Source organism: Arachis hypogaea, chromosome 3 (genome assembly GCF_003086295.3).
Source record: "Arachis hypogaea cultivar Tifrunner chromosome 3, arahy.Tifrunner.gnm2.J5K5, whole genome shotgun sequence".
NCBI lineage: Eukaryota > Viridiplantae > Streptophyta > Magnoliopsida > Fabales > Fabaceae > Arachis > Arachis hypogaea.
In genome coordinates, this window is record NC_092038.1 from 903,720 (window position 1) to 919,042 (window position 15,323).

Consider the following 15,323-nt stretch of genomic DNA (forward strand, 5'->3'; position numbering starts at 1 on the left):
TGCCTTATGCATCCAGCAACTTATTGGCCATATAGATTTTAATCTTCTATTATTTCTTATTAATCACCTTCAAAACCGAAAATAAAATATGTAAAATATACAAAAGTAGTACATATAAGTTTGTCTGATAAATATAGCCAGAAAGACCAAACAAAGTGGGAGATTTGAGTGAGAAGATACAAGACACAAGTGCTATATAGAATGTGACCTAGTTTTTCTTTTTGCTTAGAGTAAAACCCAAGATTCTATAATTGAATAAGGAATGGATAGTAGTGTCGATGATGAGCTCAAGGGACCAAAGGCATGAAAGGGACTATAAAGCTTTCACACATTACCCCACTTTTCCCTCTTGTTTGCTGCAAAAGACACATAAATGGGACCCATTCTATAGATTTCATTATAGAAACCACTCTTCGTTAAGTGTCCTATTTTCCTGCCTCAAGCTACGGAATAAATAAATTAGTTTTACATTAAAAAAAATTAATTTTGATGCACAATATAAATCAATTTTATATATTATTTAATTATATAATATTACATTAACAAAAAAATAATTACTTCATAGATACGTAGATGATTATCCAAAAGAACATATATAATTAAATATTGTTAATACACTAAAATTAAATTCTTTGTGTTAATTTAATTACTCAATCATTTCATTGAGAGAAAACTACTAGCAAGTCATATAACAAAATCCAATAAGAGTTTAACAAATATAAGATTGCATTTTAGGAAAATTTTATTCCCAAAATTAGGAGATCAAAACTTTAAGGAACTTTGTTGCAAAGGTCATAGTGGCTCATAATCTAAAAAAAGAAAAGAATCAATAAGAAATGAATATAAAAACCCAACAAAGTTAAAATGTCAAATTTGACCATACATGTTTGCATAACATTGACTAAGATGTTTTGTTCTTGGAGTTAATGTTTTCCTTCAGAAAGAAATTTGTTATTTGATACATAAGAATTGCAAGTTTGAATTGCACACTGTCGGTGACTAATTCTATAACCATCAATGATCATGTCTTCAATTTCAAACCAAAAAGAACCATGTAAACATCATCACTCCAATCATCATTGTCAATGACTTAAAAGGTAGATGCCTCTAGGCTATAGAACCATTTAAATGTCAAATTTTCAAATTAACTATTTTGATTTACATAAAGTTAAATCCAAACATTTTTAATGTTTGACCGGAAAGCTCACTCTTAATGCTAAAAAGGGTCCATAAAATTAGCTTTTAGTCACCTTTTTAGCTTTGAGATTTAAATCTAATCATCCAACTTAAACGTTAGTTTTGAAGCTCTAAAAAGTTAAAACACAAACGAATCCAATGTCAGATTCAAAACTCACATGCATGGCATTTGACATCACATCACATCAGAACCAATGCCAAGATATGAGTTTGGAAAATGACTCGAACACTATCCTTTTTTCCCACATCTTTTGCTGCAAGCCATGAAATAACAACCAATAATTTGAAGCTGAACAAAAAAGGGTGAAAAGGTTGTGATACATTTGTGTATGTAGTTACAACAGAATGTGCAATCACTTCATTTCTGAATGCTATAGTCACTCTAACCATCACAACACATACTTAAGAGAGGGAATGGACCACAGGGACCACACCATTTGCAATGATCTCACAATCCCCATCAAAAAGTACTTACATGATCCGAACCATATTTTTAGAACACATTTAATACGCACTCTTGAAACATTCATAACCACTCATTCTTTGATTTTACACAAGATTTAATCATTATAAATAAAAACCACTATGAATGTTCATGAAATACGTATTAAATGTCCTTTAAGAGCATGCAAGTATTTCTCCGGTTTCTTCGCTTTGTAGGCTTATGAAAATGTCATGCGGGCCTAGCAAGATACACTCAATCATGTGGAATTCAAACCATAAGCCAAAAACCAGTAGTTTTCGGCTTTAAGATGGCCGTGGAACCACCCAAAACTTGAATTTCTAAGAGCTGCTAGATGGTGTGTCAGAGTATGGCAAAGATTGGATTATAACCCGAGCTCCTGAAGCAAGCCTGTTGAGTTAAAATCAAACCAATCAATCTATATTCTTTGGAAAAATAGTGAAGTAATGAAGTATTAATAGAAACAAGTTAGTATCAACACTTAACTTTCTTCAATTTTGATCATCTCATCTTCTCTAAATGAATCTATCTTATAAGACTGCTTTTTCCCTGGTAGAGGTTCAGTGATTCTTTTGCTGCTACCATTTGATCTTACTGAGGATTTGCATGAGCTGTCAATTCTATCAGACGAGCTTCTCGATTCGTCAGAAATGGGGGATTTCATGTATTCGCTTCGCAATTGCTTGGTCAACGAAGTAATTGATCGTGGAATGCATTTTGAATGTCCTGAGGATGGTTCCTCCTTGTCTTCTTCTTGTTTTGCTTCTTTATATATCCTGCACATTTGTGTACTGGTTTTGTTACAGATGAAACATTGGCCACGATGTGATGACTACCGTGTTCCTATCAGATGCCAATCAAAAACAATTACAAAACTCTAAAAGTTGAAAATATCTTAGCACTTAGCAGTTAAGCTCATGAAATTCTATGGAATTCTGTTATTATTTTAAGACCAATTAACAGAAGACAAGTAAACAATAAGGCATGGATATTTGTATGTCAACAATGAAATACTTAATGCATGTGTGTAATAGAGAGAGAGAATTTTTAACCGAGTCTTGGACAAAAAAAATCAGCAAGAAACTCAAGCATTATCCACTTTGGACTACTACACAACTAGTTTTCAGCTCAATCTACTGAATCTAGCATCATTCGCAACTAGAAATATAAACAATGATTACAATTCATAAGCCAGTTCCTCCGGTTTGTGTCAGTTAAGACAACGGTGTTGAAAGCAGAACATACCTCTCATCATTATAGGAAGAAGAGCGTTTCAGAGCATTATCCCCATCTCCTTCCTTCAGTTTAGTCTCCACTAAACTCCCACTAAAATATTCTTTGTCTTCCAATCTAAGGCTCATGAGCTTTGGATTCTCTGCCAAGCAATCAAACTCTCCCAACATAAATGAAGTTGAGAACAATGGAGAAGGGAATTTTGAATTGGAAAACCTAGGCTTGTATGAAGGAATAAGGTCAAAACTGTGGTTCTTCACCGATATTGAGCCGCACGAGATCAGTTGCATGAGCAAATGTGAAGCTTTCAACCTTGTGTTGGTAGGCATCCGAATGCTATCTTCTTCCACAATCCTAAAGCTGTTCCTCTTACTAGCATCAGCTCTAATAAGAGATTCCAAAGTAGTTTCAGGCTTCCCCACAAAAGATGAGGGACTTGAAGTCGAGGGAGGCGGTGAAATGGTATCTCTACAGATTTCAGGATTGTCCTTCGCATGTGGAACTCGACAAATTTCATGGCATTCAGATACCAATGATCTATCCTCTGTTGATACACCCCTTGTACAAGTTTTATGTGTTTTCCGTCTGCTAACACGTTCTTCTGTCTGAGTCGAAGCGTCTGCCAGTCCATCAGTCTTATAGATTTTGTACTCTGTCAAGGCCAAGCTTAGAGAGTCACTCTTTTCATCTCTAGACTCTGGAGATACATCAGATGAACCAGAGTGTGGTCCTTGGGAAAGCTCATCTTCTTGGGAGTTCTTTATCTCTTTCCCATTCATGCTATCAGAAGAGGAAGCTTCATCATGGCTCCTAGAAGAAGGTGGCCCTGGCAACAGCTTCATGCTTTGCATTTTGACATTGTTAATGGGACTGTAACGATCTGTAAAGTGTAAAGCCAAATCCACAACAATTGAGATCCTGAATAATCGATTCACTCGGATCTTAGTAAATGATCACCTATTGAACATAATAAGTACAGTAGATATCTCTCTCCTTTACCTGAATTGGTTTCATCGAAGAGTTCTGAGCCTTTGAGGACATACTCATTCCCATGGGCAGGTAGAATTAGATCATCTTCAAAGAGATCATGCCACACAAATCCATTCTTGTAGCTTCTGAGTTACCAAAAGAAAAGAACAAACATCAAAAACAAATTCAAGCTTAGAATTCTTCATTGTTTCCTCTATAATTGCAATCTTTAAGCTGAATCAACTTTTCTAAAATCCAAAATGGAAACAACAACATAAAAATTGGACCATTCCCCAATAGAGGGATTACTACATGAATGGTTTTATATAAAACAAGTCTTACAATAATGTCATTTAAAATATCCAGCTAAAAGGTGAAAAATGAAATACAAATTGAACAATAATGTGTGACAAGTTACTCACCTCTTGCAAGACCATGAATACAAGGAAGCCATTCCCCTACCTCTCAAAGCATTTAGTCTATCAATCACATCTGCACACAGAAACAAATCCCTTCAAATTTCATAAAACATCCCCAATACAACACAAAAAGTTTTGGTTCTTGAATTCCTTTATCTACCTCTCAAGTATAGCCCCTCAGGGGAAGACACTGGAACCTCCATGAAATGAGGGTGTTCTAGCTGCCTGTTCCTACTGAGATAGTAAATCACAGGAACCTTCCTATTCTGATGGTACTTTGGGGATTTCTCAGTCCACACTTTTGCCCTCTCAGGACTCACTTGCCTTTGGTACTTCTTCATCCTCCCTTCCATATTCTCTCACATGCACCACCACCACCACCACCACCACCACCACCACCAAGCTAAAAGTTCAACCTTTATCCACAACTTGAAGATAGTAATACTCAAAACCCTACAAAAATGAACCCTATTATCTTCGTTAGCCTCATTCTGCAACAAAATGATACTGGGCATGCAGAATAGCTTTCAAAATAAAACATTCACCAAGTGTCTTTGTGTTTGAAATCAGATCTAACTAGCCAGTAATACAAAATATGAGTGAGTAAGTTTTTCAAAGCTGGAATCTTTTAACTATTTAAATTCAAAAAAGCAAAAGAAAGAGTTACCTTGATAGATAAAAACGGTGGAAGAATTTAATTGATGTACGGAGAAGAATACTAATTGCTAAGTGTTTTTTGTTTTGTTTTGATTTGTTCGGTTGTGGGGAGGACGGTTGAGCTCAGAAGAAGAAAGAGAAAAAGTGGGAAGTTGCCAAAGTTTTCAAATTGATGGAAATTGAAGAAGAATTTGAAGGTGGCACACAGTGAGTGAAGTTTTGGAACTTGTAACAGAGAAAAGGACTGAAGAAGAAGCAGAAGAAGAAGAAAGTTGGATTTTGATTTGGTTTGGACTTTTTATTTTGTGAAAATTTTGGCTCATTTGATGGATTCTTATAGTGAAGAGTGATGATTGATGAGTGTGCTTGACTTCACTTGTGACTCTTCTCACTCTTTTTCCAAATGCAAATGTTTGTGTCTGCTGCTGCCTCTTCTGTCTGGTTTTCCTGTTTTTCTACCTTTTCTTCTGTTTTTACCTCTTTTTTTTTTTCACCCAACTACCATTACCATGATTTCCCTTCAAATCATGCAAGGTAACATTCAAAGATTTTGTGTTGACTTTTACTAATTCTTTTTGCCCATTTAATTTATTTATAGTCATAATTTCTTCACGAGAAAGTATAAGGAGCTAATATAATATTTGTATAATGTGTAAAACAGATATTTAGGGATATCCGATTCAGTATTAGAGATATAACTATTAGGTAGCGTTTGGTGGAGAGACAGATACTGAAAGAGACAGAGACTGAAATAAGTTTTAGTATTCTGTTTGGTGCCAAGTGAGAGACAAATTGAAACAAGAATAAAATTCTAATTTAATTTACACAAAGAATAAAATTGGAATTAATTAATTAAAATGAGAGTATTTTAGGTATAAAATGTTATTAAAGTTTCAGTCTTTGTTTCTAAAAATATCAGTCCCCTGTGTCCCTACATTTTGGAGGCACTGAAATACTGAAATTTTGGGGACAGAAACAGAAACTTTAGTACCAGCCTCTGAGCCAACAAATATGATACTGTGTCTCAGTCTCTCAGTCTCTGTTCCAGTACTGCAAAACAAACACTACCTTAGTGTTACTTTTTTCTGTCAACTTAAGCTTTTGGAATGAGTGGTTTCGTGACATGGTATCAGAATTTTTAGATAAAAAAAATTAGGAATTCGATCCTTGATATACCGAATGATTATTCTGGATAGTATAAATGATGTTTATTTTGTGCCAAATAAATAGCCCATTGTATGGGTTAGATTTGAATATTAAATAACAAAAAATACAAATTTAATAATTATTAAATTAAAATAGTAAAATTCATACTTGATATAAATTATAAAATTAATAATAGTTAAACTCTTTTTTTTTTATTTGACCATTTTTTACTTTAGATAATTTGTTTTTATATTGTTATTAAAAATTTAAAATGATTATATATCTAAAATTTTAAAGTGTTTTTTTTTTAGACTTTTATCTCGTTATCTATAAAAAAAATTAAAATTTTTTAAATGTTCGTAAAGTGACTCTACTTTATTTATGTGATGTAATTAATATAAGGTCATTTTTCACTAATTAACAAACTACCTTTTTATATTGGATTTTTCAGAAAGACAAAAATCTAAAGTGGTTCTTTAATTTGTCTTGGTGTTAAAATAATATGAATGATATTTTATTACGAAGAATAATTATAGTAACCATTAACTATTTGTTTTATATTTTATGATTTATTATTCACAAAGATAAAAATATATGAATTACTCTCCCGAATATAATATTTATATAACACTTGTTAAAGTAGCTTTACTCGTGAAATATTAATAATGATTTCGGTAGTAAGTGTTTAGAAGGTGAGAAGCAAAATCATTAGGAAGCATGATACAGTTATGCTTATATTTATATTTATAAGTCATTATAGCCAATAAAAAATGATTAGAATAACATGAAATAGTTATCCTAGCTGCCATAGTGCCATGCTCTCTTCTTCTGATGAATTTTATTTTGTTGTTTTATTTTATAACAAATGGGAAGTGGAATTTTATATTATATGAAATGGAATAGAGATCTCAGGGGCCTTCAAGGAGACCAATTCAAACTTGCATTTAGGAATCCAAGGGATTGAAAAACATATTATACCAATTTTAATAAATCAAATAATTAAGTACTATTATTTGTTTGCCTTTTAGTTTCTATTGCTTTACATGATCAAAGTGGAACCTATATATCATTCAAAAGAATATCACACTAATAAGATAGAAAGGAGAAAAAAAAAAGTAATAATAGAGTAAGATAGAGGTATTTATGGTAGGGTAAAATTGGATTTGTCTTAATCTAAAATCGATCTTAAATATATATTGAGTTTATTATTTAAACTTTAATCCGACTCTAAACTCAATAAAATCTAAATATTTTTGGGCCATAATTATTTCGAGTCTAAACCGAATGAAAATTAGGTCTTTAAAACTTTAACAATAATTTATAAATTATAAAGAAACTTATTTATGATGCACTTATTTATAAAAAAAAAAACTTGTTATCGAAAAATTAATATTCATATTTAAACTTGAATTTGTCTATAAATTCTAATTTGATACTTATTTGATCTATTTTTTAATTCAACAAGTGTGATTACAAATAAAACAATAAACTTATAATTAATATAATATAATATTAAAATTAATTTAAAACATATATATTATTTTTAGTTCCCTTGGGATGCACATGGATCGAGTGAAGTCGGATTCGTCTTAACCTGGACCTGATCCGGAAAAAAAAAAAAAAATCGGGTCTATTTTTAAGACCCTTACCTAACTTTAAATTCCCTAAAATTACACCAAATTAATCTTTAAAATATTCAAAATCAAATCGAATCTTCAAACCGAACCGAACCATAAACACCTTATCAAAAGTTCTCTTCCCCTCTATATTTTAAGTTCAATGAAAAACAATATAGTTACCCGAAGTAACACATTGACCAAAAAAAACTTATAAAATTTGACTAATAACAGTTAGTGTGCAAAAGATTATAAAGTTTTGGAAAAATTTTAAATATATGGATAGATTGGTGTTTCATTTATTTTTAATTATTAATTTTAATTATATATATTTTTTATAATTAAAATCAACGATTAAAAATGAATGAAACACCGATATACAATACACTTGAAAATTTTTCTAAAGTTTTTCCATCCAAAATCTTGTCAATAAATTTTGCATGCCATTGTGCAACTTCAAGTTTGCTAATATGGACCACTTTTCTGCTTAGGTTATGACTTATGTTTAAGATTCTCAAAATCAAATTGATAGAGTTAAGAATTAAAAAATTTAAAAGTTAAACTAATATTCAATCATTTTTTTTTTTGAAAGAGAAGTTCAACACAATAATATTTTTATTAATAATTGCTAATATTTTTGTTTGTATTTTATTAATTTAAATCAGTTAATTGCTAAAAAATTAAACTAATTTAATCGATTAACCAATTTTTTACCTGATTCATTACTGATATTTTTATTCTAAATTTATTCGATTCGATGACCGACCCCTGATGAACCAGATTAATTAATTTTGGGTTTTCACTCCGATTCTCATAATAATATTTATGTTACGCTTTTGAAGCAATTTAATTTTTCCATGATCACAGATCCACAGGTTCCCTTTTCAATTTCAATTCCCTTACCTACTCTCTTCCACATTAATAATTTCTTAAGCTCCCGGTTAATTACATAGTGCTGATAAAATATGATTAAATGTATGAACAAAAAAAAGTTCCTTAAAGTTAAGAATATCAAAAGATTAGACTTGTATATATGCACACGAAATTTAGCTGCTTCTATTTTATTTTTTGGGCTGAATGTGATGCAAAAAATAAACTAAATAATTAAACATTCTATTCAATAATGAAAAAGAGTGAATCAACTATATATTATATTGGAATTCTTTAAATTATTTTTTAAATACAACCAATATCGGTTATTTTTAAGAACAATTATTTGTAGATGAAGAAAACAAAATGATTAGTCAGAATGAATATTATGGTGACGATGATATTCACATAATTAAATGAAAATGTATGATACTTAAACTTTCTACTAGTGATTTAGCTGCATCGATCACCTAATTACCATTGCATCTTAGAGCGTAAAAAATTAAACGATGACATTACCAAAAAATTCAACGTTACAATGATCATATTACATAGTATGTGATTGTTGGGAAGCATTTCTCCATCTATTGCGGTGATGTTTACTTAGATATTGGACAGATTAGGAAAAGTTCAACAATACAATCACTTATACCTTCTTGATTAACTAATTAAATGTTAACAGTTATGAAATGTTTCTTTGGTTCATTCTAATGTAAAAGATATTAATTAGAGGCTAGTGTATTATTAGTGAGAGACAATGGTTTGGTAAATTTTTTCAAAAAATGTTTTGTACTTTTTAAAAGTATAAATTTTTTATTTTGTATTTGATAAATAAAAAAGATTATGTATTTATATTTATAATTTTTAAAATATAAAAATGTTTTTGAAATTATCTAAAGTACAACTTTTTAAAGTTATTTATATTTATTAAAATTAAAAAATTTAATATAATTTAATATATTAATTAATTTTTAAATTTAATTTTTATATTTAAGTCTATTATAGTATTTTAAAAATTATTTTATCATACAATTGTTGTTACTTATATTTATTAAAAAATATTTTTAATTTAATTTACTAAATATAACTGTTATAATTAAAAAATGATATTTTTAATTTTTTTTAAATAAAAATTTTACTAAACCAAGCCAAACCTTTTGTTTCACATACATTATATATATCTGCATGATTAATCATACACTACATGCATGGTATATATAAAAGAGTATTAATCAGTTTTAGACTTTCAGGGAGCAAATTAAGTTGTTGTGCGCGCTTAATTATTATATATGGAGCGTTATATAAGGACAAATTTAAATTCTTGTTCTTTTTTAATTTTACTTTTATATTTGAGGGGCCTTCAATGCAAGAAGAAGATATAGATGATAGGGAAGCATTAAAATGCACTCCAAATTAGAGATTCAACCAGCTTTACACATTTAAATTCAGTTAATAATCACCAGCACTAACACATGAAGCTCCATTTATTTATAATTTTTGCATATTTAAGGCATATGTATATATTAAAAAACAATTATTCATATAAAATACATATTAAATACATAAAATAATACATTTAAATATACATTAAGATATGATAATTAATTTAATTTAATTTAATAACTGATTTTTGTTATACATATAACATTTTTTTTTAAATTAACTAGTACTTACATATTCATTCATTTTCCTTGATTAGCTCATGAATCTACCTTTGTCCCTATATTAATAACCAACTGCATACCTGTCTACCAAAACCTTTAATTTATTTTATATATGTTTTATATCTTCCCTTTACTACTAAGTTAAAAAAAAATAGTGTTAAAATACTCATGCAATTATATGTTGATGTAGACTATACAGTATACACAACTATCCATTTATATCCTTGTAACTCTGAATAGTTTGTTCATGTGAACGAACTTGAAGAGCATGTGTGTATATATATATATATATATATATATATATATATATATAATAATTATTATATATACACCAAATATATTTACAATAGTTAACAATAGTATTTTCTCTTAATTAAGTAATTCACATTCAAGTCTTAACAATAATAATCTACTAATTAAACTTCCATGAAACCGGCATCATTTAAACTGACGTTATATTAATTAAAAGGGAAGCTATTTGATTTTATTGAATATTAATAATGAACTTAAGGACAAGATGTAAGGTCTCACATCGGTTAGGGAGGAAAACGAAGCATGCATTATAAGAATGTGTATACCTCTCCCTATCATGATGCGTTTTGACGAGTGATGATAATATCGTGTTAGCGGGTGATCTGAACTGTTACATAAGATATGAAGCAAATAAATGAAATGTGAAGAAATGATGAAACATGAAGCTGCCAATGACACATGACACAAAATAGTAGTGGAACCAAAGTACCAAACAGAGAGTATGTATCCCATGTCCTTGATTGAACCTCATCATCAAGTTAACAAAGACATAAAGGGCTTATCTGATATGGCCTTTTTTCCTTTTAGAAGGAGACATATTCATGACTCTATAAATATATATATAAGAAAGACTAATGTACTGTTTTTTTAATACACCGCTCAAATATTAATATCTCCATGATTGCATTTGCATATAGGTTCATGTATGTCTTTGAGTTGAAGCCTTCATAGATAGCATCTGTGAAAATTAGTAAAGCTAATTTTAGAAAATATATAAATAAATAATAACTAAATAAAATGAGAGGTAATAAACAATCTTAATTTATAACCTTAGAATTTTAGTGGTTGAAAAAGAGAAGAATTATATACCTCTAATTGACGGATGGTTCATATTGAAGAGACTCACCTATAAATTGAGTTTTTCTTTAATTCATTTCAATCAAGTCATCCAAAGAGAATAACATAATATTTCTTTGAGTAGTTTTCTTCTATATATAGAGAGAGAAGTGTGTTCTCCTTTTGTCAAGAGAGAGTGTTATTGTAGTCTCCTTGTGAGAGAGAGAAGTAGTAATTCTCAAAGAAAGTTATTCAATTGTTTCCATATTTTATACAAATTTCTAATTTTTCATCTCTATATTTTGCTGTGTCATTTGTCTGGTACCTAACAGTGGTATCAGAGCCAAAGGTTGCTGATTAATATATTTTTTTTTTTCTCCGCTGCGAGTTACCGTCTAAAAAAAAAATGGCAGCAAAGTATGAAATTCCAAAATTCAGTGGGAGTAATTTTTCCATATGGAAATTGAAGATAAAAGCCATTATGAGAAAAGACAATTGCGTGACAGCAATTGAAGGTAGACCCACTGGAATTACAGATGAAAAATGGAAGGAGATGGACAACAATGCTGTTGCAAACTTACACTTGGCACTAGCTGATTCAGTTTTATCAAGTGTAGCAGAGAAAAAGACAGCAAAGGAAATTTGGGATGCTCTCACCAAATTATATGAAGTCAAGTCACTTCACAACAAGATATTCTTGAAGAGAAGACTTTATACTCTTCGAATGAGTGAATCCACATCGGCAACGGATCACATCAACAATCTAAATACGCTATTTTCCCAACTCTCATCGTTGGAATATACCATAGCGGAAAACGAACGTGCAGAGCTCTTACTTCAAAGTCTACCAGATTCATATGATCAGCTTATCATTAACTTAACTAATAATGTTTTGACTGATTATCTTTCTTTTGATGACATGGCTGCTGCGGTTCTTGAAGAAGAATCTAGGCGCAAGAATAAGGAAGATAGATTAGAAAGCTCAAAACAAGCAAAGGCTTTGTTGATGACAAGAGGGAGATTAATGGAGCGTGGTTTTAGTGGGAGTCAAAGTAGACCAAAGTCACAAAGTAAGAAGCAGGTCAAATGCTACAATTGTGGTAAGAGATGGCACTTCAAGAAAGATTGTTGGAATAAGAAGAGTATAGAGAAGGTTCCAGAAGGATCAAGTTCTCAAGGATGTGTTGCAAGTACCTCTGATGATGGAGAAATCCTGTATGGCGAAGCAACAATTGGTTCTAAAGGCAGTAAACAACTCACTGATGTTTGGATTGTTGATTCAGGAGCAACATGGCACATGACTCCTCATCGTGATTGGTTTTGTACATATGAACCTGTCTTGGAAGGATCTGTGTTTATGGGAAACGATCATGCCTTAGAAATTGTTGGAATGGGTACTGTCAAAATAAAAATGTTTGATGGTTCTATTCGTTCACTTCAAGGGGTAAGACACGTGAAAGGTTTGAAGAAGAATTTGTTGTCGATTGGGCAATTGGATGAACTTGGTTGTAAGACCCATATTGAAGGTGGGATCTTAAAAGTTGTTAAAGGAGCTCTTGTGGTAATAAAAGCAGAAAAGATTGCAGCAAATCTATACATGCTTATGGGAGATACTTTGCAAGAGGCTGAGGCATCAGTTGCTTCAACAAGCCAAGAAGAAATGACGATGATATGGCATTGCAAACTAGGCCACATGTCAGAACGAGGCTTGAAGATTCTTGTAGAACGTAATCTCATTCCCGGGCTCAAATCGGTAAACTTACCATTTTGTAAGCACTGCGTTACAAGCAAACAACATAGATTGACGTTTGGTAGATCAACTGCTCGGAGCAAGCACATATTGGAATTGATTCATTCTGATGTGTGGGAATCACCAGAGATGTCCCTAGGAGGAGCAAAATATTTTGTATCGTTTATTGATGATTACTCTAGGAGGCTATGGGTGTACCCGATCAAGAAAAAGTCAGACGTGTTTGCGATGTTCAAAGAGTTCAAAGCAAAGTTAGAACTTGAATCTGGAAAGAAGATCAAGTGTTTAAGGACAGATAATGGAGGAGAATATGTTGATGGTGATTTTCTAACATTTTGCAAGCAAGCAGGTATTCAACGACAATTCACAGTTGCATATACGCCTCAGCAAAATGGTGTAGCAGAGCGAATGAATAGGACTCTCCTAGAAAGAGCACGAGCTATGTTGCAAACTGCAGGTTTAGCCAAGTCTTTTTGGGCAGAAGCTGTTAAAACCGCCTGTTATGTGATAAATCGGTCACCATCAACTGCAATTGGGTTAAAGACACCAATGGAGATGTGGCAAGGTAAGCCACCTAATTATTCTTCTTTACATATATTTGGTTGTCCTGTGTACGTGATGTACAATTCCCAAGAAAGAACAAAGCTAGACCCAAAGTCTATAAAATGTATATTCTTGGGTTATGCTGACGGTGTTAAGGGGTATCGCCTGTGGGATTCCACTGCCCGCAAGGTAGTTGTCAGTAGAGATGTGATATTTGCAGAAGATGAATTGCAAAAAGAACAAGAAAATGACAGCACTATTAAAGAGATAACCACTGTTCAAATAGATGAAAAATGCAGAGAAGGTGATCTTTCTGAAGCAGAACCACAGCACGAAGAACAAGAAGCAGAGGCTAATGACATAGAAGTTCGTCGATCCACTCGACAAAGAAGAACACCATCATGGCACTCAAATTATGTTTTGACAAACCATGATGCATATTGTCTTTTGACAGAAGATGGAGAGCCAACAACTTTTATGGAGGCTATGCGCAATCCAGACGCTTCTATGTGGATGACAGCAATGCAAGAAGAAATTGAGGCATTACATAGGAACCATACCTGGAAACTTGTTGAACTTCCAGCAGGTCGGAAAGCCATTGGTAACAAATGGGTTTACAAGATCAAACGAGATAGTAATGATCAGGTGGAACGATATCGTGCAAGATTGGTTGTCAAGGGATATGCTCAGAAAGAAGGTATTGACTTCAATGAAATATTTTCTCCGGTGGTGAGACTAACTACTATTAGAGTAGTTTTGGCTATGTGTGCTGCATTTGATTTACATCTAGAGCAATTAGATGTAAAGACTGCTTTTCTTCATGGAGAACTTGAAGAAGAGATATATATGCTCCAACCAGAAGGTTTTGAAGAACAAGGAAAAGAAAACTTGGTTTGCAGGTTAACTAAATCTCTGTACGGTCTAAAGCAGGCGCCAAGGTGTTGGTACAAGAGATTTGATTCTTTCATTATTAGCCTTGGATACAACAGACTTAGTTCAGATCATTGTACTTATTACAAGAGGTCTGGTGATAATGATTTCATCATTCTACTGTTGTATGTGGATGACATGTTGGTGGTAGGTCCCAACAAAGATCAAATCCAAGAATTGAAGGCACAGTTGGCTAGGGAGTTTGATATGAAAGACTTGGGACCAGCAAACAAGATTTTAGGGATGCAAATTCACCGAGACAAAAAAGATAGGAAGATTTGGCTATCGCAAAAGAATTATTTGAAGAAAATCTTACAACGCTTCAATATGCAAGAATGTAAGCCAATTTCAACCCCACTTCCTATGAATTTCAAATTATCCTCAAGTATGTGCCCTAGTAGTGAAGCAGAGAGGATGGAAATGTCTCGAGTACCGTATGCATCAGCGGTGGGAAGCCTTATGTATGCCATGATCTGTACAAGGCCAGATATTGCTCAAGCAGTTGCGGTGGTAAGTCGATTTATGGCAGATCCGGGTAAAGAGCATTGGAATGTTGTTAAGAGGATCTTGAGATACATCAAAGGAACCTCAAATGTTGCATTATGTTTGGAGGATCAGAATTCATTGTCAATGGATATGTCGACTCAGACTTTGCAGGTGATCTTGATAAACGAAAATCTACTACAGGCTATGTGTTTACACTTGCAGGAGGAGCTGTGAGCTGGCTATCTAAATTACAGACTGTTGTAGCTTTATCTACTACAGAAGCTGAATATA

The 15,323-nt window shown here is 32.0% G+C and overlaps 1 protein-coding gene across 2 annotated transcripts; it reads right to left on the reverse strand.

Annotated features, from left to right (window-relative positions):
* Nucleotides 1-1,461: 1,461 nt before the first annotated feature.
* On the reverse strand, nucleotides 1,462-5,374 carry LOC112785298 (protein SOSEKI 3). Of its 2 annotated transcripts, XM_025828761.3 has the most exons (7): nucleotides 4,949-5,374; nucleotides 4,442-4,734; nucleotides 4,285-4,354; nucleotides 3,893-4,008; nucleotides 2,906-3,773; nucleotides 2,146-2,436; nucleotides 1,462-2,050 (listed from the first exon to the last, which is right to left on the reverse strand). In XM_025828761.3, the coding sequence occupies exons 2-7, from the start codon at nucleotides 4,632-4,634 to the stop codon at nucleotides 1,981-1,983; spliced, it is 1,608 nt and encodes a 535-aa protein (XP_025684546.1). In that variant the 5' UTR covers nucleotides 4,635-4,734; nucleotides 4,949-5,374; the 3' UTR covers nucleotides 1,462-1,980. The 2 variants fall into 2 exon arrangements, with proteins under 2 accessions (XP_025684546.1, XP_025684557.1); XM_025828772.3 differs by lacking the exon at nucleotides 1,462-2,050 and having other exon boundaries at nucleotides 2,177-2,503.
* Between the last annotated feature and the right edge of the window lie 9,949 nt (nucleotides 5,375-15,323).